Below are 25,032 nucleotides of genomic sequence, written 5' to 3'. Positions count from 1 at the left end.
AGTCACATATCTGACATGTCACCTCTTGTGGTATCCTTGGTCACCATATCTGGCATGTCACCTCTTGTGGTATCCTTGATCACCATATCTGGTATGACACCTCTTGTGGTATCCTTGGTCACCATATCTGGCATGTCACCTTTCGTGGTATCCTAAGTCACATATCTGACATGTTACCTTTTGTGGTATCCATGGTCACCATATCTGACATGTCACCTCTTGTGGTATCCTTGGTCACCATATCTGGCATGTCACCTCTTGTGGTATCCTTGGTCACCATATCTGGTATGACACCTCTTGTGGTATCCTTGGTCACCATATCTAGTATGTCACCTTTGGTGGTATCCTTGGTCAACATATCTGGCATGACACATCTTGTGGTATGTTTGGTCACCATATCTGGTATGACACCTCTTGTGGTATCCTTGGTCACCATATCTGGCATGACACCTCTTGTGGTATCCATGGTCACCATATCTGGCATGTCACACTTGTGGTATCCATGGTCACCATATCTGGCATGTTTCCTCTTGTGGTATCCATGGTCACCATATCTGGCATGTCACCTCTTGTTGTATCCTTGGTCACCATATCTGGCATGTCACCTCTTGTGGTATCCTTGGTCACCATATCTGGCTTGTCACCTCTTGTGGTATCCATGCTCACAATATCTGGCATGTCACCTCTAATGGTATCCTTGGTCACCATATCTGGCATGTCACCACTTGTGGTATCCATGGTCACCATATCTGGCATGTCAATTTTTGTGGTATCCTAAGTCACATATCTGACATGTCACCTCTTGTGGTATCCTTGGTCACCATATCTGGCATGTCACCTCTTGTTGTATCCTTGGTCACCATATCTGGCATGTCACTTCTTGTAGTATCCTTAGTCACCATATCTGACATGTCACCTCTTGTGGTATCCTTGGTCACCATATCTGGCATGTCACCTCTTGTGGTATCCTTGGTCACCATATCTGGCATGTCACCTCTTGTTGTATCCTTGGTCACCATATCTGGCATGTCACCTCTTGTTGTATCCTTGGTCACCATATCTGGCATGTCACCTCTTGTGGTATCCTTGGTCACCATATCTGGCATGTCACCTCTTGTGGTATCCTTGGTCACCATATCTGGCATGTCACCTCTTGTGGTATCCTTGGTCACCATATCTGGCATGTCACTTCTTGTTGTATCCTTGGTCACCATATCTGGCATGTCACTTCTTGTGGTATCCATGGTCACCATATCTGGCATGTCACTTCTTGTGGTATCCATGGTCACCATATCTGGCATGTCACTTCTTGTTGTATCCATGGTCACCATATCTGAAATGTCACTTATTGTTGTATCCTTGGTCACCATATCTGGTATGTCACCTCTTGTGGTATCCTTGGTCACCATATCTGGCATATCACCTCTTGTTGTATCCTTGGTCACCATATCTGACATGTCACCTCTTGTGGTATCCATGGTCACCATATCTGGCATGTCACCTCTTGTGGTATCCATGGTCACCATATCTGGCATTTCACCTTTTGTGGTATCCATGGTCACCATATCTGGCATGTCGCCTCTTGTGATATCCATGGTCACCTTATCTGGCATGTCACCTCTTGTGGTATCCTTGGTCACCATATCTGGTATGACACCTCTTGTGATATCTATGGTCACCATATCTTGTATGACACCTCTTGTGGTATCCATGGTAACCATATCTGGCATGTCACCTCTTGTGGTATCCTTGGTCACCATATCTGGCATGTCACCTCTTGTGGTATCCTTGGTCACCATATCTGGCATGTCACCTCTTGTTGTATCCTTGGTCACTATATCTAGCACCTCTTGTGGTATCCTTTGTCACTATATCTGGCGCCTCTTGTGGTATCCTTGCTCACAATATCTGGCATGTCACCTCTAATGGTATTATCGGTCACCATATCTGGCATCTCTTGTGATATCCATGGTCACCATATCTGGCATTTCACCTTTTGTGGTATCCATGGTCACCTTATCTGGCATGTCGCCTCTTGTGATATCCATGGTCACCTTATCTGGCATGTCACCTCTTGTGGTATCCTTGGTCACCATATCTGGTATGACACCTCTTGTGATATCTATGGTCACCATATCTGTGTATGACACCTCTTGTGGTATCCATGGTAACCATATCTGGCATGTCACCTCTTGTGGTATCCTTGGTCACCATATCTGGCATGTCACCTCTTGTTGTATTGTTGGTCACCATATCTGGCATGTCACCTCTTGTGGTATCCTTGGTCACCATATCGTGCATGTCACCTCTTGTGGTATCCATGCTCACAATATCTGGCATTCACCTTTGTGGTATCCATGCCCACCATATCTGGCATGTGACCTCTTGTGGTATCCATGGTCACCATATCTGGCATGTGACCTCTTGTGGTATCCATGGTCACCATATCTGGCATGTCACCTCTTGTGGTATCCATGGTCACCATATCTGGCATGTCACCTCTTGTGGTATCCATGGTCACCATATCTGGCATGTCACCTCTTGTGGTATCCATGGTCACCATATCTGGCATGTCACCTCTTGTGGTACCTGTCATGCCATATCTACACGTACCTCTAGTGGTATCCATGGTAACCATATCTGACATGTCACCTCTAGTGGTATCCATGGTTACCATATCTGGCATTTCACCTTTTGTGGTATCCATGGTCACCTTATCTGGCATGTCGCCTCTCGTGATATCCATGGTCACCTATCTGGCATGTCACCTCTTGTGGTATCCTTGGTCACCATATCTGGTATGACACCTCTTGTGATATCTATGGTCACCATATCTTGTATGACCCCTCTTGTGGTATCCATGGTAACCATATCTGGCATGTCACCTCTTGTGGTATCCTTGGTCACCATATCTGGCATGTCACCTCTTGTTGTATCGTTGGTCACCATATCTGGCATGTCACCTCTTGTTGTATTGTTGGTCACCATATCTGGCATGTCACCTCTTGTGGTATCCTTGGTCACCATATCATGCATGTCACCTCTTGTGGTATCCATGCTCACAATATCTGGCATATCACCTCTTGTGGTACCCATGCCCACCATATCTGGCATGTCACCTTTTGTAGTATCCTAAGTCACATATCTGACATGTCACCTCTTGTGGTATCCTTGGACACTATATCTGGCATGTCACTTCTTGTGGTATCCATGCTCACCATATCTGACATGTCACTTCTTGTGGTATCCTTGGTCACCATATCTGGCATGTGACCTCTTGTGGTATCCATGGTCACCATATCTTACACGTCACCTCTAGTGGTATCCATGGTAACCATATCTGGCATGTCACCTCTAGTGGTATCCATGGTCACCATATCTGGCATGTCACCTCTAGTGGTATCCATGGTAACCATATCTGGCATGTCACCTCTAGTGGTATTTATGGTCACCATATCTGGCATGTCACCTCTAGTGGTATCCATGGTCACCATATCTGGCATGTCACCTCTAGTGGTATCCTTAACACCATATTTCCATGAATACCAAGAGATGATTAGCCAAACATAGTAACTAAGGTTTTCATGAGACTACATGCCAGATAAGATATCCCTTTAGGATCTTGACACCAACCACAGAACTATCAATGTATTTGCTTTCCCTCTTTTTAAAATATTGAATACCCATAATATTGTATATACTTCAATGTGGCCATTGTCCACATATTGGTGCTAATCAGCCATGTTGCTTTCTGATCATTTACAATTTGCAATTAGCCAAAGTATGGTGACCAAGAGAAACTTACATTTCAAACAGTTATTTTTGAGAAATGGCAATAACAAACTTCAATGGTCAAAATCATGATGGCTGCATGCCTGTAAGCAATCATATTATCCAATTGATATCAGATCGCAATATGCAAGTTTCTGGGCCACGGAGAACCTACATATGAAACGAGACAGATCCCTTAAGCAGTAGCAAACTTTTAGGATCAAAACTCAAGATGGCTGTCTGTCAAACATCTTGTGCGATCAGTCCCATTCAAAACTATGGCCAGAGGGAAGTCTACATTATGAAATTTGAAATAGATCCATTTTATGAGAAATAGCAGAAGCAAATTTCAACTATCAGAATTCAAAATGGCTGCCTGTGCCCCAATAGTTCCCAAAATTTAAAGTGCACAGTTATTTATATAGCAACCTAGGGGAAGACACGAATGACATTTGGGAAACATCTCTTCGGTACTTTCTGAGAATTGAGAGATGACGTACCACGGAAGAAAGGTGATTTGAATAGCCCATGATGGTCTTAAAAACTGAATGAAAACGAGAATAAAATCAATTTCAAGAATCCAAAGACCATGCAATTAAGGATTAAATTTAATAATCATAACACATGTACTTAATAGTTAGCATATTATATGCAAACAATAACAGTATGTTTAAACAACTGAATTGCAACAGTATACACCGGCTTATACTGTAGTAGTGAATGAGACCGCACTACATAACATATATGTATACCCGGTACTTGTCGCTACTATCTCTTCCATAATGGCACTGTGGCTGCTGCCATTTTGTTTTTGATATACTGTAAGACCTGGTGCATGGATTCTCTGTTCTCTCCTTCAACCCAAGCCATCTCGATCACCACATGTGGGGTGGATAACTTCACCTTCAGAAAACATTTCAGGAAAACTTTCTCTTCAGCGGAATCCCCAAAATGTTCATTGTAGCCATTGACCATTTCCTCTGTAGGCTTTTTATCTATAGATTCTGTGCCTTTAGTAGATGTTAAGTCAGCATTAGTCACCACAGAATCACAATGTTCTGAATCTAGCGATGGACGTTTTGCTACTGGTTCAAATGTCCTATCCACATCTTCAGATTTTTTATCCGAATCTGGTAACTTTCTCTTTTTACATTTCTCTGCAATAATCTCCGCACTTTGTGACTCTACAATGCTTGAACCGTGATTAACAATCTCTTTGCTAATATCCAACCCAATATTGGGATGATTATTGTTTTCACTTTCCTCAGGGACTGCTTTCTGTTCTTTTGAGGAAGAACATTCTTCCTCCTGAGAATTTCCTTTCAAATGTCTTGAGCCATCAGAGCCATCATCATGTCCGTCTTTTGTTCCTTCCGTAGGGGCAAAACTATTTGTGGAGGGTTTAACTTCTTCTTTTGCTTTCTGCCGTCGCTTTCGTCTCTGATTCGACCATGTGTTTTCTTTAGCAACCAATGTCATTTTTACAAGGGACTTCTGGTTTAGGGTCACATCATGCTGGATCTGAAAATAAAACCAGAATTTTATAAACTCATCAATCTATGCTAACAATAAAGGTCCATTTCTCTGTTTTGAATCTACTGTATGGATAACATATAATTGTATATGCTGTTTGCATTCGGAATAAAATGAATTGAATCGACACCATGATTAATAATTAACATTTGATTTATTATATTAGATTGTTCAGGAAGTGATGAAACATGAAGTAAAAATTATAGCGGTTCTGCTTTATACAAAGGTATATACCCTACTGAGCAAACATTTGTGAAAGGAAAGGTCAGAAAAGAGACCAATGTTCGAAATTGTGACCTTGAACTTGTACTGACCTTGAGATCTGTCAGCAGTGCCTTAATCCTGGCACTTATGTGTGCGACATCGTAATCTAGGTCGGTCGGAGCACGAGGAACTTGGTACACCAGCGGAGGCCGCTCCTTCTTGGATTCTTGGAAGAGGGACTTCTGTTGTGACAAAAACATAATCTTATTGCATAATTCATATTTTACATTGATGTGCATATCATACCTGTCCAAGGTCAAGTGATCCAGTTTGTCAAACATTCTCAAACTGGAGATTATGCGTAACAGAATATCTATTATTTCAACAAAAATCATATACAGTGTAACGGTTGTTTAAATCGGAGTCACTGGGACCAGTATAGCCAGGCTTTCGGTTTATACAAGTTTTAATTACTATAAATTAACAAGAGATCCCTGAGGGATCTTGGCGCCCACCAAAGAATGATCTATGTCTGACAAACCAAAGAGAGATCTTTCCTCTGATTTTCAAACTTTTACTACATATTACTACATATGAAATTTGAGAAAGATCCTTTGAGTATTTCACAAAAGTAACAAACTACAATTATCGAAATCCAAGATGGCTACCTGTCGGCCATCTTTTTGACCAATCAGTCCGGAAATGCTAAATGCACAACTAAGGTCCTAGGAAACTTTAATATAAAATTTGATACAGATCACTTCAGTACTTTCTGAGAAATAGTGGTAACAAGCTTCAACTATCAAAATCCAAGATGGCGCCTGTCTGCTATCTTGTTCATCGATCGGATCAAAAATGCAATATGCATAAATAGAGCCCTAGGGGAACCAGCAAGTGAAATTTGAGAAGAATCCCTTCTGCACTTTCTGAGAAATAGCGGTAATAAACTTTAACTATCAAAATCCAAGATGGTGGCCTGTTGGCCATCTTGTCGACCAATTGGTCCCTAAATGCATTATGCATAACTAGACCCCTAGGGGAACCTTTATGTGAAATTTGAGAGAGATCCCTTATGTACTTTCTAAGAAATAACGGTAACAAACTTTAACTTTCAAAATCCAAGATGGCTACCTGGCTGCCAATTTGTTGACCTATTGGTCCCAAAATGCAATATATGCACAACTAGGGCCCTAGGAGGAACCTACATATGAAATTTGAGAAAGATTCCTTCAGTACTTTTTGATAAATAGCGGTAACAAGAATTGTTAACAAACTGAAGGACGGACGGACAACAGACCACGGAAGAAAAGCTATTTGAATAGCCCAACATCTGATGATGGTGGGCTAAAAAGGAAAATGCCATATAATTAAGCCAGGATACACAGGGATCTAGATTAGACAAGGGCCGGTTTTGACAGTAACACATTGGTAAAAAATATCATTACCGGTATAAAGTTATTTATTTACAGAGATGAGATTGATCCTATCAGCAAAGGGAGGAAACTCTCTCCCAGTGTTTGATTCGGTCATTGAGGATGTTTCAGATCACATCGGACATGATTTGTTTCTCTTAAATATTCTTCAATCGGAGAAAATGATACAATGTAATGCGGTTAACTTTTGGATAAAATTACTTACTGGAAAGTTGACAGTTTGGTCAAATGTCCATGCTAGTCCCCAGCGCATGGTCTTTCCCTGGCAAAACTCTGTCGTGGCAAATTTTGGAACCTAGAATAATTAACAGTAATAAATGTAAGTACAGTATACAATTTTAGAAACATCGCAAATGAAAAGATTACCAACCAGAAAATACACAGACATATGGTTAAGATAGTTATAGGGTTTAGTTAGTTACCCAGGTAAGTACCTGGCAAATGCCACATGATGGATTTTGATCTCAAAACCCCCTCCACCTTTAGGTTTCGCATTTGAATCCCATGTGGGGCAGTTGCCAAGTAATATTGAGTACTTATTATCACACTTACCGTAAAAACTTGTGTAATTTGCGCACTTTTTCTGTGCAAAAATAAAATTTGAAGTTGAAGAATGAGTTACGGGGGAAAGATCTGTCCATTCTGAGGTACCGCTCTGTGTATGGTAGCCATTTTATATGATAAAAGGTATTAAAGATTGTAAAAACAATGCCTCACCTATTAAAGTGGATTATCTAAGGCTAATTAATGATCACATTGTCTTGTTTCTATTTGCCCTGAGAATTCAATGGCGACTGACTGAGAGCATGGCTTCTACTGACAGCAAGAGATGTATACCCTGTGCACCTCGTAGTATAATGGGACAGCCACAATCAGTGACTTTGGCCGGGTCAATCTAGTTTACCTGTATTTTTTTAGGGGAGAGAGGCTGTAGAGAAAGTCTGTAGAGAGTGTGTGTGTGTATACACAAACATACGTATACCCCAGCTGCAGGCCGTGTGCAAAAAGTCAAAACACACGTGGGATTTATAAGATGCCTAAACTGACCTATATTTAGGACTTTTAATAAGTGGTTTGCAACTTTATTACTGCAGAATTAACAAGCTACAAGGTTTAGTGACATATTCAACTGTATTGATAAATATAATTAGCCATCAGCTTTGCACATGAAACCTTACGTAGGGCCCAGCTGTAGGCCATGTGCAAAAAGTCAAAACACACGTGGGATTTATAAGATGCCAAAACTGACGTATAATTAGGACTTTCAATAAGTGGTTTGCAATTTTATTACTGCAGAATTAACAAGCTACAAGGTTAGTGACATATTCAACCGTATTGATAAATATTATTAGCCATCAGCTTGGATCTGGTACCGTACAGGTAGTGAGTTTACTCGCAATGTGATTGTTGCAGGCTAACATACGTATCCGCTAGCCGATTGTTGTTGATTGTTAATGATCTCAAACACACTAATTACTTATTGTGACAATTTTAAAACAAATAGATTCAAATCTTTTTAAATGTTCCTGATTACTATTCATGTGTAATATCTCAAAACATTGACATGTGCACGGAGTACGGCGGACCGGACTGCCGATGTTTTAGACATCTGCAAGATATTTTAGTTTCAGGTTAAGGTGGCCAATAAAAGAAAACAAACACGATGCGGTTTTAATATGTTATTTTTTCTTAATACAACACTTCTTTGTGCAAGTTGTCAAGCATTTTAGGGGAATATTTTGCATTGAAATTGTCACCTTCATATATCGATTTTGGGACTCCCTGGACATCGTTTTTTCCCAAAATTTTTGATGCGCAAAATATACTGATAGTAGATTTTTTTCAGCCCTAAAAAGTACCTGCGCAAATTACACTGGTGTGCAAATTATACAAGTTTTTACGGTATAGCATTATAAATTTTGTACTGAATTTGAGGTAAATGGCATTTAGTTTTAGAACAGTGATATTTGGGATTTAGTGCAGATTTGACATTTCGCTATCATCTTCAAAATCCAATTCAGCACAAAATATTTGACCCACAAAAAACCATTATTTTTACAAAACATCTATAATCATATATAGATCATTCTTGATACTCAAGGGTGTACTATCACGGATGTTATATCCATCCCTGAATATTTCATAGCAAAAATGCAGGCACTGTGTTAGACAACAGATATCGTACATCAAAAGAATCAAATAATGGTATACTGTGGTTGACTGTATGGCTTTGAAGTTGGGTGTCGCAGTACAAAGGAAGTCTATACAGACATGTGATTGGTCAGTTTCTTTCTCCTGAAATAACTTTAGTTTAGCAATTGCAGGTGTGGATAATATGGCAGTGATAGAAACCCCTGGAGTATCAAGGATGTATATAGTTATATACATACCTTGAGTTTCCTAAGTTCTTCTTTCAGTGGAGGCAAGGAACTCTTCTTCCCGATCATACTGGAGTAGATTCTAAACAAACATTCAAATATCAAATCACTTTTCAAGATCTTTTCAACAAATGACAATTATGCCCCGATGAAATTTACTACATATAACTTATCCATGTAATATGGTACATTTTTCCATAAAAACTCAATTTCCCCAAACACTTAATACCAGAAATAATCCATAAAAGGCTATTTAAAGCTGTTACACAGGTACATGTATATGTTATTCCTTTTGAAAAGTTGTACCTTATTTTGTCCCCCAGTTCCATTGAGTCTTTGATCATCCTCTTCAGGAAGTTGACCTCACCTCCTTCCACGATTTTCTCTGTGAAACTGGCTGTACAGACTGACTTTGGGTCGGCACGACTGTAACTACGAGATTTAGCTACAGCTTGGGCCTCCACGTGATCGGCAAAGAACGGAGGATTACACATACAGAAGTCAAAGGTGTCTGGTTCATCTTTAATGGCATCACATAAGATGGTGTCATCAACTGCGTTTACTTTCTTCACTGCAAATGAATGTAAAACAATGTTCACAGCTTATAGAACATAGGTTAAACTCATTTTATCAACATGTTTTATAAAATTCATGTCATTTTCCAATAATATTATCATTATAACATGTAAAGACAATGCAGTATTTTGTATTAAAACATCATATAGGAATAGGACATCTGAATCATGAGTATACTTTGCTACCGATATTTTCATTTACAAAATATGCTTTACTTTCCATTCGAAAAGGTTTTGTCAAGCCTCAGCAAAACAAAAACCGTTCATTCTCATATGAAGGTAATATTTCATACCCGGGTATATCACATCAACTGATAGTCAAAGTAAGTAGATATTTATCAAACAAGAATTCAGCAAAAGTGGAAGGTCTCCTACACAGCAGTTTAAAACATTGCAAAAAATAGTTATTTACAGTTGAAAATATTATTGATAATTAGGTGAAGTTATCAAGTCCCGTATAAACTCAAATATTGACGAATTTTGACCAGTATCAAACCAATCAGAGATCTCATTTATATAAAGCAATATATATACCAAAGGTTAGAATTGGACAATAAATACTGAAGTTATCGAACAGAAACCTTTTCCCAGACGCTGTCGACACCAACACAAACACAGACATAGTGATACCTATATGTCGCCCTTGCGTTGCAGATAACACAATAACTGTTGTTTTACAAACAAACACTCCAAACGTTTTACCTTTTATTCTCTCAGTCATTCCATTGGTTTCTATGTTTTTCTGCGTGAACATGAAATTTTTATCGTCCACCTCTGTAGCCAAAAAGGTCCAGTCATCGTGTAATTTACAGGACAGTATGGGGTATATACAGCTTGATCCTGTACCTACAACAGCAATAAGCCTAGGTTTTTAGTGCTTCATTCAATGTATCATCATATGCATGCACATCTCTACACAAAATAAAACACAATTTTGATTAAACGGCCTGAAGCACTATAGGATTTTATTCATAGTTAATTTTCTTTAACCATGAAAACTCATGTTAAATTGCTGCTTATTTTCCTCAAAACACTTTACATTTGTCTAGAGTTTCATGATCATTAAAGGATATAAGATCATAAGATGTTGAACTTTTAAAGTTTTATCCCCTTGTAAGATATTACACTTAAACCATTTTCAGTGAATCCTGTCTAATCCGACACAAGATTTTTAAGATATTCTGTTAAATCCAACACTACCATATTCCCACGAAAAACAATAGTCAACAACAATGAATACCTGACTTCTCTGACACCCTATCTAATCGGACCAAAGATTAGGACCAAAGATTTGTATGCCCATAGAGTCGGATTAGACAAGTTTCATTGCATAATAGATTTTAAAGCATATGGCAAAATAACCAAGACTGCCAATTAAGATATAGATTTGGAGTATTAGGTAAGGTATAACGAATTGATTAAAATCTACAGAATGCTATTTATTAACCATCTGAATCCGTTATTCTGTTTGCATATTTCAGAGTTATCTCCCTTACAGAAGGTATAGATTAAGACATCTATGATGAGTAAAATTCTTGTTATTTCTGCAAAAAAATTTTGATGTTACGCTCCCAAATATATGACCTCATAATCAAAACCTAACTGCAAGGGCAGATAACTGTATAATACCAGTATGTACAATGTAAAAAATTGAAATTATGCAATATGAATACCTATATCTATGCCTTTTATACATTTCCCTGCCTTTGATGCCGCGAGAACATCCTCAAGCCAGTGTATATAGTTTAGGCGTAGCGGTACTGTAGGGACAAGTCTATCCAAAGGAAGTTCCATCTTCAAGTCAAAATCGTCTTCCAGTAAGGTTTTTGATAGCTGTCTCAGTGAATCAGGATGCTTGAAATCCAGGAACAGTTTGCCTGTTACATCAGGAAACACATATTTCCTGAAGTCAGGATATTTCAGTGCTAACTCCTGAAAGTTTGGCTTTTTATTCTTGTACAAGTTCCTCGGGTGCATAAACTTATTTAAAGCCATTCTGAAAACTGTTCCTTATTACATCCAAAGTCTTGATGGCACTAAATGATCTGCAAAAATAAGGAAAAGATGGATAACAACATTCTGTATATAGGTCATCATTGATCAAAATTAATTCTTTGACTATTGATATAAAAGAAAAAAATCTTTGGATAAAATAAAAAAGACGAAGTGGGTTAAAAAAATGCATGCTCACTTTTTCTTTAACTAACAATTTAGACATTTGTAAAAGAGATCTTCAGTAAAAGTGGTAACTTTCTGATATTATTTGAATAGCATGAAATTGAAAGTAGGTCAAGGTCATTTTGCTGAACAAACTTGAAAGTTCATGCCACAGGTCCAATATATTCTATAGGCCTTTGCACTTGAAGTTATTGCCAATTAAATAAGGAGTAGTTTTAAGATTTCATCTGAGCAATTAAGGCCTTTCTGTAACCTTGAATTTAAACAATGCTGCTAGGTCTTCATTCCAGTATGGCACAAGTCCAATATTAGGTCTCTTGTTTAAAAGATTTACTGATAGTAAGCCTATCCGACACTTATAGCCATGACCTTTAATGAAGGTCAATAAAACATTCATCAGGTCCCTAACTATCTCTCCGTTATTTTAAGCCTATTTAACCCGTGACAGAGCAAATTAAATGATTGATTAATTAATCAGTTAAAGATATAGAAGGTTTACATTTTATAGCCTGTACCATGGGATACTAAGCAGATATTTTTACTTGGGATTGAGGATGCTGGATAGTGGAGTCATCTCCAACTTTACCACAACAGCTTTCAATTAACAGGTCCGGTAGCACGCTAAATCTGGCTATATAGCTAGATTTGACTATATAGCCAAATCTGACAACACGTTATAGTGGACAAACGTAAACAAACAGGTGAGGTCTGGTCACATTTTTCTCGTGGAGTATGAAAGCATGGATGACGAAACATGTAAATCGGTGATATGAATAATGTTTGACTACTTGTTCATTTGCAGGCAACTTTTTAAACTTCCATCGTTGCAATTATTTAGTATCCATTATCACTCTTCTTTGGTAAGAAAACTATAGCGAGGCGAACCAATATGGCGTTGCTGTGTCGTCTGCAGATAAGCATCCACATGATGAAGATTCGGGCCACAGGTGCACTTGGAGCATGCAGATCCCGTGCAAATAGTGACCATGTGCAAAAAGTGCCATAGTAGGCTCATAAACAACAGGGTATGTGGCATATTTCAAATGGGAAATTTGGATTTTATATCTTTTTCATCAGAACATGAGGATGAATGGATGCGAGTACCAAAAAATGCAACGACGGATTTTTAAAAGTTCACCGGAAATTATTTTGGATGACAAAAATATTTCGTTTTGCCGATTCTCAAGATTCGTCATTCAATTTTCGATGTGTACGCTGATTTTGTGACCAGGTATGTCATTTTTGTTTATATTTGTCCACTACACCTACTGTCAGATTTGGCTACATAGTCAAATCTAGCTATATAGCCAGATTTAGCGTGCTACCGGACCTGATTAATGACGGATATTTAAACTGGAACTCTTTCAAAATGAAGGTACAAAATAACTGGTTTCACTTTCTTCCTTAAATTGATATCTAATTAACATTGAATGGTTAAATTGGCAAAGAGACAAGTAAAAATAAAAACAATATATATTTAATTACCAGTTATTGTATATCTTGAATCATCTCTCGAAACATCATCTTGTCTATTAAGAATGCTTGTTAGAAGTCGTGCTAACATGCAGACATGTGCTTTACTTAGACCTGTCCGATTTGGAAATTACTTCATAACTCTTAACTGGCAGTTCATTCGGATAGAAACAGCGTTTCTCAGTGTTACTGAAGAAACTCTATCGTTAAGTGTCACAACTGAAGTATCCTTATATCATGCTTCCACATGAAAACATGTAAACAACGTCTACAAAACGTAAGTTGGCGCAGACTTTGAAATAACGTCAAATCTCGCGTTGTTTTGTTTACGATATGACTTCCGGATGAGGTAATGAGCATGCGCAGTAAGTCATTATCGGGTGAAATTTACGTGTGGAGTCCTGCCAAAGAGGGTATTTTCGACGATTTGTGACAATTTTACAGATATAATTCAAGTATTTATACATGGTAAATGGTTCAAAATATCTGATGTTTATGTAGATTATCCGATGTTAATGATTTAATCTTGAAACTGATGTTTTCCTCATGGCCCAACTTTACAGATATGGCGGGGTGACATTTCACTGTCTGCAAAAATTATCATTCATTAGCTGAAATTTTAACTTTGAATCGATCCATCACTTTTGCCGTAATATTTGTATAACATACATTGCAATACTTATAGATATTGACCATTTATTAATTTAGAGAATAGCAAAATACTGCGATTGATTCCTGGCCATGTCATTTCTCAGTCTTCCTTCATTCTGATGCTCTTGACATCTGTCAGTGTCACGATTATGACGATACACCATCCTACTCAGCAATGGATTTACACTGTGTCCATTGTTTTACAACATTGTTTCTTTTAAACACTAAGTTAGGTGACTTTGACATTGAACGTTACCTGTGGAATGCATGGTTATTTATTTACACCTTATGATTAACATTATAGAGAACATACAAAGAAGGGCTTCTCTATTTGTCTATAATGACCATAGATCAAGAGACCCTGGCTGTGTCACAAACATGTTACAATCTTTAGAATGGGAGCCCCTAGCCCAAAGAAGAAAAGTAGCCAGACTGGTAACATTCCATAAGATCATAAATAAAACTGTTGCCATAACTCCATCTCAACACTTATCACAAGGAGACAGAAGAACTCGACGTATACACAAATTTAACCAAATTTACACCAACAAAAATGTTTACAAATATTCGTTTTTTTTCCCAGAACCATCTCTGACTGGAATTCCCTACCATCTTCAGAAGCAAGCATAACAAACCTGAACCCCTTCAGGTCTGCCCTTGCCAATCATTACCACCCATAAAAGAACAAGTTTTTATCATATATATAAAAAAAAATTCAAAAAAAAAAAAAATCATGAAACAACATTAAATTTCATGCCACCTCCCTGAGTCAAATGCACTCAACCCTTTGAGTCTGACTATATAAAATGTAAATACTTTGGCAATGGTCAATGTGAAAACCTTATAATCCATTAATTTCATCACATTTAGTTTTGATAATGATAGGGATAAATTGATTCACTACTGAGTTTGGAAATGTTCCCATCCATATTAACGAACTAACCAAATGTATCTTCACCAGAAGCCTGAACTGGCTTTCGATGATTGTCGGGCAGGTGACCACAAAAACCTACCTGCCCGACTGGCAATTGACTTGCCCAATAAAATTTAATGAAAAATGATAAAATTTCTCTATTTTTATGATTAATTTATCATTCCTTTAGATTTTTAGGTCACCTGAGACGAAGTCTCAAGTGACCTATTCTAATCGCCTTTTGTCCGTCGTCGTCCGTCGTCCGTCGTGCGTCGTCCGTCGTCCGTCGTATGTCCGTAAACAATTTACATTTTCGACTTCTTCTCCAAAACTGCTGAAGCAATTTCAATGAAATTTTGCACAAACCTTCTAAGGCATAAGGCCAATCAAAATTGTGAATTATATGGTCCCCACCCCCCAGGGGGCTATGGGAGGTGCCAAAAGGGGTAAAATTGAGTAAAATTTCAAAAATCTTCTTCTCTACTCACAGATGTCGTAGGATCAAATACTCTTCATAGATAGAAAGGTCTTAAGGTCCTTTACAAAAATTGTGAATTATATGACCCTGGGGTCTTTAGTTTCCCCCTGGGGAGGGGGTTAAGTTTACTATAGTTTATATTGGGAAAACACATTTTTGTGCATTATTTGGTCATTTGTAATAGGAAATGAGTCAAATGTTGTCAGAATTATCAGTATGAGAAGGCCATTTAATCCTATTAACAAATTTTCTATGACTGACCCCCAGCGGGGGGTCTTAGGGGCGGGGTCAAAAGGGGTCAAATAGGCTAAAACTTCAAAAATCTTCTTCTGAAATTCTGGAAATGGTAGAATCAAATACTTTTCATAAATAGAAAGGTCTTAAGGTCCTTTACAAAAATTGTGAATCATATGACCCTGGGGTCTCACGTTTCCCCCCTGGGGAGGGGGTCAAGTTTACTATAGTTTATATTGGGAAAACACATTTATGAGCATGTATTGCTCAATTTTCATTGGAAACAAGTCAAACTTGGTTAGAATTATTAGTCTGAGATAGCATTTTAATATCATATACACATTGGTCCTGGCCGAACCCCCTGGGGGCAGAGGGGTGGGGCTAAAAAAGGGTCAAATAGGCTAAAACTTCAAAAATCTTCTTCTGAAATTCTGGAAATGGTAGAATCAAATACTTTTCATAAATAGAAAGGTCTTAAGGTCCTTTACAAAAATTGTGAAATATATGACCCTGGGGTCTCACGTTTCCCCCTGGGGAGGGGGTCAAGTTTACTATAGTTTATATAGGGAAAAGGAAAACACATTTATGGGCATGTTTCGCTCAATTTTCATTGGAAACGAGTCAAACTTGGTTAGAATTATTAGCCTAAGATAGCATTTTAATATCATATCCACATTGGTCCTGGCCGACCCCCTGGGGGCAGAGGGGCGGGGCTAAAAAAAGGGTCAAATAGGCTAAAACTTCACAAATCTTCTTCTGAAATTCTGGAAATGGTAGAATCAAATACTTTTCATAAATAGAAAGGTCTTAAGGTCCTTTACAAAAATTGTGAATTATATGACCCTGGGGTCTCGCGTTTCCCCCTGGGGAGGGGGTCAAGTTTACTATAGTTTATATAGGGAAAACACATTTAACATATTTGTGAACATTATTTGCCCAATTTTCGTAGGAAAATAGTCAAATTTGATTAGAATTATTATCCTAAGATATAGCATTTTAACATCCATATCCGTCCTCAATGACGCCTTGGGGGACCAGAGGGGCAGGACCAAACAGGGTCAAAATGATTAAAATTTCAAAAAATACCTCTAAGTTCACAGCTTGATGGAAGCAAATACTCTTCATAGTCTAACAAGTCAAATTTATAAATCACTGACTAACTTGCTTCAAGGCCCAGTATATAGTGTTTGTATGTCTTTAATTTATTTCATTATTTGTTTCATTATATATTCTAACTCAGGTGACCGTTAAGGCCCATGGGCCTCTTGTCTTATTTTTTGTGGGTTTTTTTATGAGCATAATGAAAGTTTATAACAAAATATGTTCTGTTAAGATAAATTGTTCCTATCTACTGAGCAGTTGACCAACTGAAAATTATCAAGAACCTTCCAGACCTAATAACTCCGCCGACACTACCAATCTGCTTTGATATACCGGTATCTTCTTAAGTCCACACATGCACAGTATCAGTGATTATTAGGGCCCCGCATCGAGATGCGGGTGCCCTATAGTAATCAGGTTGTCCGTCCGTCCGTCCGTCCGTCCGTCCGTCTGTCTGTCTGTCTGTCTGTCCGTCCGTCCGTCCGTCCGTCTGTCCGTTTTTTTTCTTTTGCACATTAATGATGGAAGGGAGTGGAGTATTTTCCCCATATTTTACATGATGATTCCCCATCCATCCTAGATCTGCTTGGTAATTTTTCAGGCTGAAATTAAATTAAAAAAATCGGCCATCTTGGATTTTAACATTCAAAAAAATCACAATGTTGTTGCTCTTAACTGATAAACATTTTGTTATAACATTATCATGCAAAGTTGTTCAGAATTAAACAAGGAGTTGACTGTCCAAAGGTAAGGTCATGGGCCAAGGTTACTAAGTCAAAGGTCAAGGTCAAATTTAAAAAAATTATTTTCTCATGAACATTTTGCTACAACATTTATAATGAAGCAGAGTTGTTCAGAATTAAACAAGAAGTCAATTCACCAAAGGTTTGACTGACCAAAGGTAAGATCATGGGGTCACTGCATCAAAGGTTGACATTTTCCATTTTTGGACTTATTAACAATTTGTTATGACATAATAAATAGAATTATTCATTGCTTAATATATTAATTAAAGTCAATATGATTTGAATCAAAATGGCTACATGATATGATTAGATATACCATTCCACAGAGTTTATTTGCAGATACAACTCTTATGGAAAAAAACTTTTACATGATTAAAATATTTGAGCAAGACCTTTATTCCCTTCCTTTCACATTTGTTATGTGTTTCTTCAGCAAACTATGAGGTTTACCTTGTTTAAAAGGGGTATTTGAGTTAATTGTATGCTCTTAATGTAATGTTAGCTTGGAATCAGGATTCAAGTTAAATACTTGGAAGACTTTTTCCAAAGAATTATAATAATGTACCATCATCGGTTTCCCAATTAATGTTGACATTAATTATTTATTAGCAACATATAGCTAACACGGAAGAATTCGTTGTCAAAATACTACTTTTTCACTTAAGCACGTCAGACAAATAGCGGGGCCCTTTCTGACGTGTCAGTGTTCTAGTTTACGAGATGAACAGGTTTCACTGTTAGTGAAAGATCAATTAATGAGTAGATTAGGTTGCATGTAGCCTGCATGACGAACAAAACACATATGAATTGATGAATTTTCAGTCAAAAGCTGGTCATGCATAATTAATCTTGCACATAATGATAAACTTTTGATTTCCACCATTGCCATACTGTTGCATTTGTTTACTATGCTTTCTGTAAATTTTTATAATATTATGACTGTCATCAAAGCGCTTGAATTATCACATATGTATACTACATGGGTGTACAAACATCTGTTTGACGGATATCAACCCTACATCAGCTCAAACAAGTAACAATGGCACTAAAATATCCTCCTGCCCAGTCGGGCAAGTCACAGGCGTAACTGATCACCTGCCCCAGGCAGTCAAGCAATGGTTAATGTCAAGCCCTGGACTCCCAAAAATCAGATTTGACTCTTCAGTTTGAAGCATGTGTCTTTTTGTCATATATGTTTTGACTATTCAGTTTTCTCAATCTGAGAAATTGTGATTTGCCTTCTGAATTGTAAAAGTCAGGGGTCGACTGGACATCCTGTGATTGAGTCAGAGGATCCATGTACTGGAAAATAAACTTTAACTTACAACATGCGTGACCATGCTAATGATAATATTTGTGAAAGGCTTTAAGTGTTTGGTAAAAAGCTTTAGATATTTTATATTATGTTTCAGTTTATTATCTTTATTACATTATTGTCAGGGCAATCTTGGGTCCTAGAATTGGATTTGCCAATAGAATTTTTTTGTAATTACATATGTATCAATGAAAACTTTTGTAAGTTCTTTCATAGCTAGTACTATTAGACATTGAAATCCAATGTTCCCCATCCCATATAGATTAAACTAAACAATTGATAAATCATGAAAATTAAATACATGCCAGAACATGATTTAAGTGATAGTTAATCAGTTGTTATCAACCAATTATTGATTTTGAATTTGTGATGCTATTCACACACTAGCAACTTAATAATTCATTGCATACCTAGTTAGTGGGAACATTTCAGTGGTTCAGTATTGATATATGAATAATTCAAGTTCAGGTTTTCAATTGCTGAACATTGTTATATTACCTTGCCTTTGTTTTATTTTTCAGACTTGCAACAAAATGAACTAAACTGTTCTGCTGTATCTGCCTCCCATTGGTTAACCTTGGCACTTTAATCGGTGAAGTGTTTGGTGCATCCAAAGTTTCAAAATGGTTTTATCTCAAAGACAAAGAGAAGAACTGTAAGTAAATCATAATACAACCATTTAATTCTAAATTATTCATGTTTACTGTTATTCATGCATTTGAACCTGAATTTCATGGTATGACTTGATCTATTCTTGGATTCTGGCTTTAACTTTATAGATAAATTTTGTTGCTACATAATTCTATTTTCATGAAAATGAGGTGTTTGTAAGATTTTAACCGATGACCCATTCGTAAGAAAGTTGATTATAACTTATTTCATAATAACTGAAAGTGTATAAAGTCTTGTATTAAAAACTTGTTTTATACTGCATAGTGTTATTTTATCTTCAACAGAAATCGTGCAATAGCTGACTACCTTAGTTCTAATGGATACATTAGTGCTCTGGGAGAATTCCAGAAAGAGGCCTCCATGGTAAGTATTATAACAAACAAACAAAAAATATTTGAATTAATTACAGAATTATAAATGTAAACTTATAATTGCACTCACATCTTACTTGTCAAACTTATCAAGAGCTTTCAGTAGTTACTGTTATCTTGGTCACTCTAATTGTTGACAATAAGTGGTGCGGTTATATTATGTCACAACCATACGGAAGTCTACGGTAGATCTTTGGATTTCATGTCTTCTTCTTTCTTTAAAGGTTTAGTCACAGACATATTTCACTACTATTTCACTAAATAAGAATTTTCAAATTATTAGTAATGATGAAATTAAGTTTACACATGGTTCACGTTTTGAAATATTGATTGATTTTTAGCAAGGAGAGAAATTGACAAGAAATATGCAGGCCTATTAGAAAAGAAATGGACACATCTGTCATCAGGCTTCAGAAAAAGGTTTGCAGTCTTTGTTTGATTTTAAACTTGTCATTTATTAATAGTAACAGAAGGTTAGAGATTGGTGAAATACTCTGTCCGGAAAAGGGGACACAAAAGGATACATGTATAGTTAATTTTAAAAAAAAATGAACAAAATTGGTAAAGCCTAAAAGAAAATGTTACCTACAAATATTTAAAAACCAATTTACATAACACTAAAGATGCTCCACCGCTGACAGAGCATAAATGATATTCATCATTTGAACAATAATTGGTGTTTAATCGTGTATAGATATGTCTAATTAACACAAAAAAATAATATAAAATAATGTATTTAGCCTTTGGTGCATGCGTAATCCGTGCTTCATTCCATATAGGATATAGTGACACAGAATTTTTTCGGGATGCAATTAATTATTTTTCATATTTTGTAGCTTGAAGTAAAAATTAGACAGCTCTATATTTTTCAATAGTGCGTAATGGATGACTATTGCTCACTATAACACTTTTGTCAGCTTGAAAAAAATATCTTTAAACTCGTTCTGCTACCTGTTTTTGATAGTTGACAAAATTACGTTTGTACAGCGATGGGACATATCTCTTGAACATTTTGATTTTAACAATTATGTAAAAGATAGTAATGGGTGTTTATAATGTCTCATTTGTTTCTTTTTTTATTCATAATAATATTGTAAGATTCTTATTCATTAATAACAATATTCAGTCAATCATAAGATATTTCTTTCTTGATAATCTTCATGAAATGCATGAAAAGAATTAAGCCTGTAGTAATGATGTGTTGTGATTTCTGTGATTTTTAGTTTTCAGCACAATAAGTATCATTACCTTTAAATTGTCTACGTGTAACATCAACTAGTATTGTTGCTTATTTGTTTTGAACCATCAGGTATCATCCAGAAACCTTGCAATTTCTATGATGGTATTCTATATTTTTGTTGTTTTCTAGGTCATGGACCTTGAAGCCCAAAACTACTTCGGTAGGCAGTAAAAGAAATTCATACTCTGGAGGGGCCCACACTCGCGCGGACGTCGAAGTCTCTGCGGAGAGTGGGTTTCCACCGTCCTTCCTAGAGAAAGTACACCCTCCTCATGTGGTCCCACCCGGTACATGCTGTTGCAGTCCAGTCATACCAACGCGGTTATATTTTCACCTCCGAATTTTAGTATATTGGTTATGTTCTCGCAGCTAGCGTGTAAAGATGCTACTATGAAGGTTAAGAACAGTAGATGATGATTTCTGTACCTGAATGTTTGTCACACCACCCTGTTCGTCTCATTTTAAAGGAAATTGTGAGCCAATTCGCAATTAATTTTACTCAATTTGTGTTATGAAAGATTATTAAATTTTATTGGAATTATAATCTGTTTGAAAACTGTGCTTATGAAAGTCTATCATATGTTTTTTTTGAATGGTAGGTTCCATAAATGCAGTCCCTTATTATATGATTAAAATTGACCATTTCTCTTTATTTCACTAATTATAGATATCATCTGGAGAAAAAAATCTGCCACCTCGGAACAAATAAATCCCTTACCTGTCTAGGAGTAATTCAATACTGCTTAGATTTCTTACTAATTTACATATAAAAATAAAACTCTTTTTGATAGTAGCATATAATGTATATATATATTTATTGCTCTTCTCTGTCGGTTGCTTAGAAACATTCTCTAGAGAAGGATACATCTTTCTTTGTTTAAGTTATGGGATTTACGAAGACTTTAAATATATTTTTGTTTGATGATTATATTAATGATATTATTTGTCTCGTGTGGTTTACAGGAGACCACTCTGTGTAAGATATCAATTCATTGTTTAAGTTTTATGGGATTTACGAGATGCTGGCTTGGACTATTGACAGGTACCTCTAAAAGGGACACACAGTGACTCGTGTACAGGATGTAGCCTTCGATCAAGGCTAGGCAAATACACCTTGGTACAGGGACCTATTTCTGTATTTGAATATGTATTAACGAGAGTTCACCTCGACTTTTGTTGGTAGGTACTTGAGTTCGTGCGGGTCATGTATTTGCTCGGATGGTGGACAGGAGAGTAAAACGTCTTAGTTTTAGTTTTCGGCTAAGATAAACAATGTATGTAAATTGCGCGATGCGTCTAACAATTATTATGTATGTGACAATCAGATACCCACCTCCTTGGGAGCCTAACCTCTGGTAATATGCAAAGACAGCAATACGGTGTCCCTGATTGAAATACAGGGTTTCAAGATACCAAAAAATACATGGACCTAAGTTAAATTGACTCCGATTGATTATTCCGCACTTAGCTAGTATGCTTAGACGTCATAAATGTCAACTTGAGTTTCATGAACGTCATAATCATCCAGAGGAATCTGATTTCTATTTCGACCGTGGTAAATATTGATACCTTACCCACTGGTCGTATTGTGGGATCTCGATAATAACTCTTGTTTGGGTTAGGTTAAATCTGTATATTTTCTATTTTTTGATAAAGGTCCATCCCCGGATATACGTATGTGCCCTTCCAGACTGTTGTATATGTATGGTATTTATAGACTAATATAAATAGTTCATTTAACCTAAGGATAAAAGTAATATATTTTTTGGAACTGGTAGATCTTAAAATGGAAATCCGAACTACAGTTCTTAGGTAATACAAATGATTTGAAAGTTAAAAACTCACCTACTCTTAGCACACAATAGGCCCCCGTATCAAAAAGCTGTTCAGTGACTGCTCGGCTATAATGATTCAATTTTAGGGTTTTGACTTACTTATATCCTTGTAAATTAAACAAAAAATCTTTTAAATTTAAAATTTCAATTGGTTTTCCATTGTTGTAATGCATGTTATTTTTTGTTTTCAGTTTTCGTGTTCAGCTGATATGTACTATAAAAACTGTGGGTAATTTACAGGTATCTACGAATGTTTTGGATAGACCATCGGCATGGTTAGTTAGTATCAGAGAACAATTCCTTAGAAATCTAGTCTTTTAACTTTTACTGTATTGAATTTACATGGTCTAATGAAAAATTATGTTTTTGACAATTTCCTGTTTTGCTTCTGTTTTACCTAATGTTAAAGATTTTTAAAATATGATACAGGGAATATTGATGTCCTGTTTATAAAAATTATGATAGCAGATTTCAAACATATGAATGTTAATGTTGAATTAGAAATAGGCTGTGCTAAATATTGTGCTTGTTAGAGTTTATCTGATCGCAATGAGAAGCTGTTTAATAAAAGTTGATGAGTCAATACTTTATGGCGCGCGCGTCTTTTCCTGCAAGAGTTTCGTATTTTTTAATGGAACCCCTATTTATATATGCTAGGAATCATGATAGCTGTGCGCTGTAGACATGTAATCTTTGCTGATCACTAGTAGTCGCATATGGAACACTTTGTTCACGGTCATGACCACACGTTTCGAGTCGATGACTTTCAGGACAAGTGGGGTTTAATATTATTTCGGGTTCACCGTGGACTAGAAGTTTATCTCAAGAAATTCTGTTGTGGGTGGTTGTACACTGGGTCTGTATTATTACAGTCTGTTGTAAGTGTTCACTATGGCGACGTATTTGATTAAGTCTGTTTTCATTTTCCAGAAAGGGTTTTCAAAGCCAACCGACAGTTCTGTCATTACAGCAATCATGTGTCTACAGCGATGATCTATGAATATGTTCTAACATTATCATTATCTAATCTAACGATTAACTTGAGGCTGTTTGAACGCGAGAAGTGACTCGTACGGCATTACAAAAATATATTTTACTCTGTTCTTAGTCAATGTAATTCTATTTCTTATGGGAGATGAGATCAAATAACTTTATGCTGCTAGTTGTAATGTTTTTAACTGAAGGTGATGATATCACTTGACACCATTTTGTGTTGATTATCTCTCTCTGTATATCTGCTCTAATACCTTATGTTGTCTACCAACAATTTGAATTCTGCAGACAGGGTTTACCACATCATGCGGATGAATGACGCACTGTCATTATAGATACATGAGGAACATCAACTGAGACAATATGCAGATATTATGCATTAACGCTGCGTATTTTATCTTTAGCTACAATATGTCAAATGTGGAAATAGCGACTAGAATTTTGGATTCATGTTAACATGTGGTTTGTTTCGTGCAGTATTGAAACTTCTGTTATTATAGTACCACACGATTACTGTGTGCTTCGACTTACATCGGGCCGCAGCAGAGTCGAGAAGTGGCCGGTCATGAATGAATGAGCCAGGGGAGTTATGAAGAGAAAGAGCGTAAGACACCCCCAGTCGACGTCTATGTGCCCGAGGCTGGTGCCGATTGCTGCTCAACCTACAATCGAAGCCCTGTCCTCCCCCTTTACTGTACACGATGAGCTCCCTCATCGCCAGCTGTTCTAACGACCAGAGTTAGTGTCGTTCTGGGTAACTCACGCTACTCCAATGGAGTGTAGGCCCGATCCTGAGGGTCACTTTAGAAATGTACAAGTCGCCCTCGTGTTCGTATCGCCCATGGGCTCCTTGGTGTGACATGTCAGGACCTCGCTCTCTGCTCCATTTGCTCGATGGCCAAGCGGGCTGTTGATTGCGCTATGTGACAGTAGACTGT

General features: G+C 37.0%; 2 protein-coding genes and 1 long non-coding RNA gene across 5 annotated transcripts; 1 reads left to right on the top strand and 2 right to left on the bottom strand.

The window, feature by feature from the left end:
• Nucleotides 1-779: 779 nt before the first annotated feature.
• On the bottom strand, nucleotides 780-1,799 carry LOC138330543 (polycystin-1-like protein 3). Its single transcript, XM_069278108.1, has one exon. It carries the CDS (start codon nucleotides 1,797-1,799, stop codon nucleotides 780-782), a length of 1,020 nt encoding a protein of 339 aa, XP_069134209.1.
• A 2,567-nt stretch (nucleotides 1,800-4,366) lies between these two features.
• Nucleotides 4,367-13,871, bottom strand: LOC138331553 (RNA N6-adenosine-methyltransferase mettl16-like). Of its 3 annotated transcripts, none has more exons than XM_069279250.1 (8): nucleotides 13,558-13,871; nucleotides 11,568-11,939; nucleotides 10,597-10,740; nucleotides 9,626-9,890; nucleotides 9,332-9,401; nucleotides 7,147-7,236; nucleotides 5,619-5,750; nucleotides 4,367-5,292 (listed from the first exon to the last, which is right to left on the bottom strand). In XM_069279250.1, exons 2-8 carry the CDS (start codon nucleotides 11,887-11,889, stop codon nucleotides 4,540-4,542), a joined length of 1,776 nt encoding a protein of 591 aa, XP_069135351.1. In that variant the 5' UTR covers nucleotides 11,890-11,939; nucleotides 13,558-13,871; the 3' UTR covers nucleotides 4,367-4,539. The 3 variants fall into 3 exon arrangements, with proteins under 3 accessions (XP_069135351.1, XP_069135352.1, XP_069135353.1); XM_069279251.1 differs by lacking the exon at nucleotides 13,558-13,871 and adding an exon at nucleotides 12,572-13,353; XM_069279252.1 differs by lacking the exon at nucleotides 13,558-13,871 and adding an exon at nucleotides 12,588-12,618.
• A 16-nt stretch (nucleotides 13,872-13,887) lies between these two features.
• Nucleotides 13,888-20,018, top strand: LOC138331552 (uncharacterized). Its single transcript, XR_011209698.1, has 3 exons — nucleotides 13,888-14,013; nucleotides 19,505-19,638; nucleotides 19,940-20,018. It is a non-coding gene; the product is annotated as an uncharacterized lncRNA (long non-coding RNA).
• Nucleotides 20,019-25,032: the final 5,014 nt, after the last annotated feature.

Source organism: Argopecten irradians, chromosome 9 (assembly GCF_041381155.1).
Source record: "Argopecten irradians isolate NY chromosome 9, Ai_NY, whole genome shotgun sequence".
NCBI classification, from domain to species: domain Eukaryota; kingdom Metazoa; phylum Mollusca; class Bivalvia; order Pectinida; family Pectinidae; genus Argopecten; species Argopecten irradians.
The sequence above is the reverse complement of the archived record's forward strand: the minus strand, read 5'-3'. Positions and strand labels throughout refer to the sequence as shown.

What these genes read in the sequence shown, in the direction of transcription:
- LOC138330543 (XM_069278108.1), bottom strand. Translation starts at nt 1,799, where the DNA reads ATGGTGACCAAGGATACCACAAGAGGTGACATGCCAGATATGGTGACC.
- LOC138331553 (XM_069279250.1), bottom strand. Translation starts at nt 11,889, where the DNA reads ATGGCTTTAAATAAGTTTATGCACCCGAGGAACTTGTACAAGAATAAA. An exon ending in TATAAAAGGCATAGATATAG is followed by an intron (nt 10,741 to 11,567) that starts GTATTCATATTG and finishes TTGCTGTTGTAG; the next exon opens with GTACAGGATCAAGCTGTATA. An exon ending in CACTGCTGACAGATCTCAAG is followed by an intron (nt 5,293 to 5,618) that starts GTCAGTACAAGT and finishes TTTTATTTTCAG; the next exon opens with ATCCAGCATGATGTGACCCT.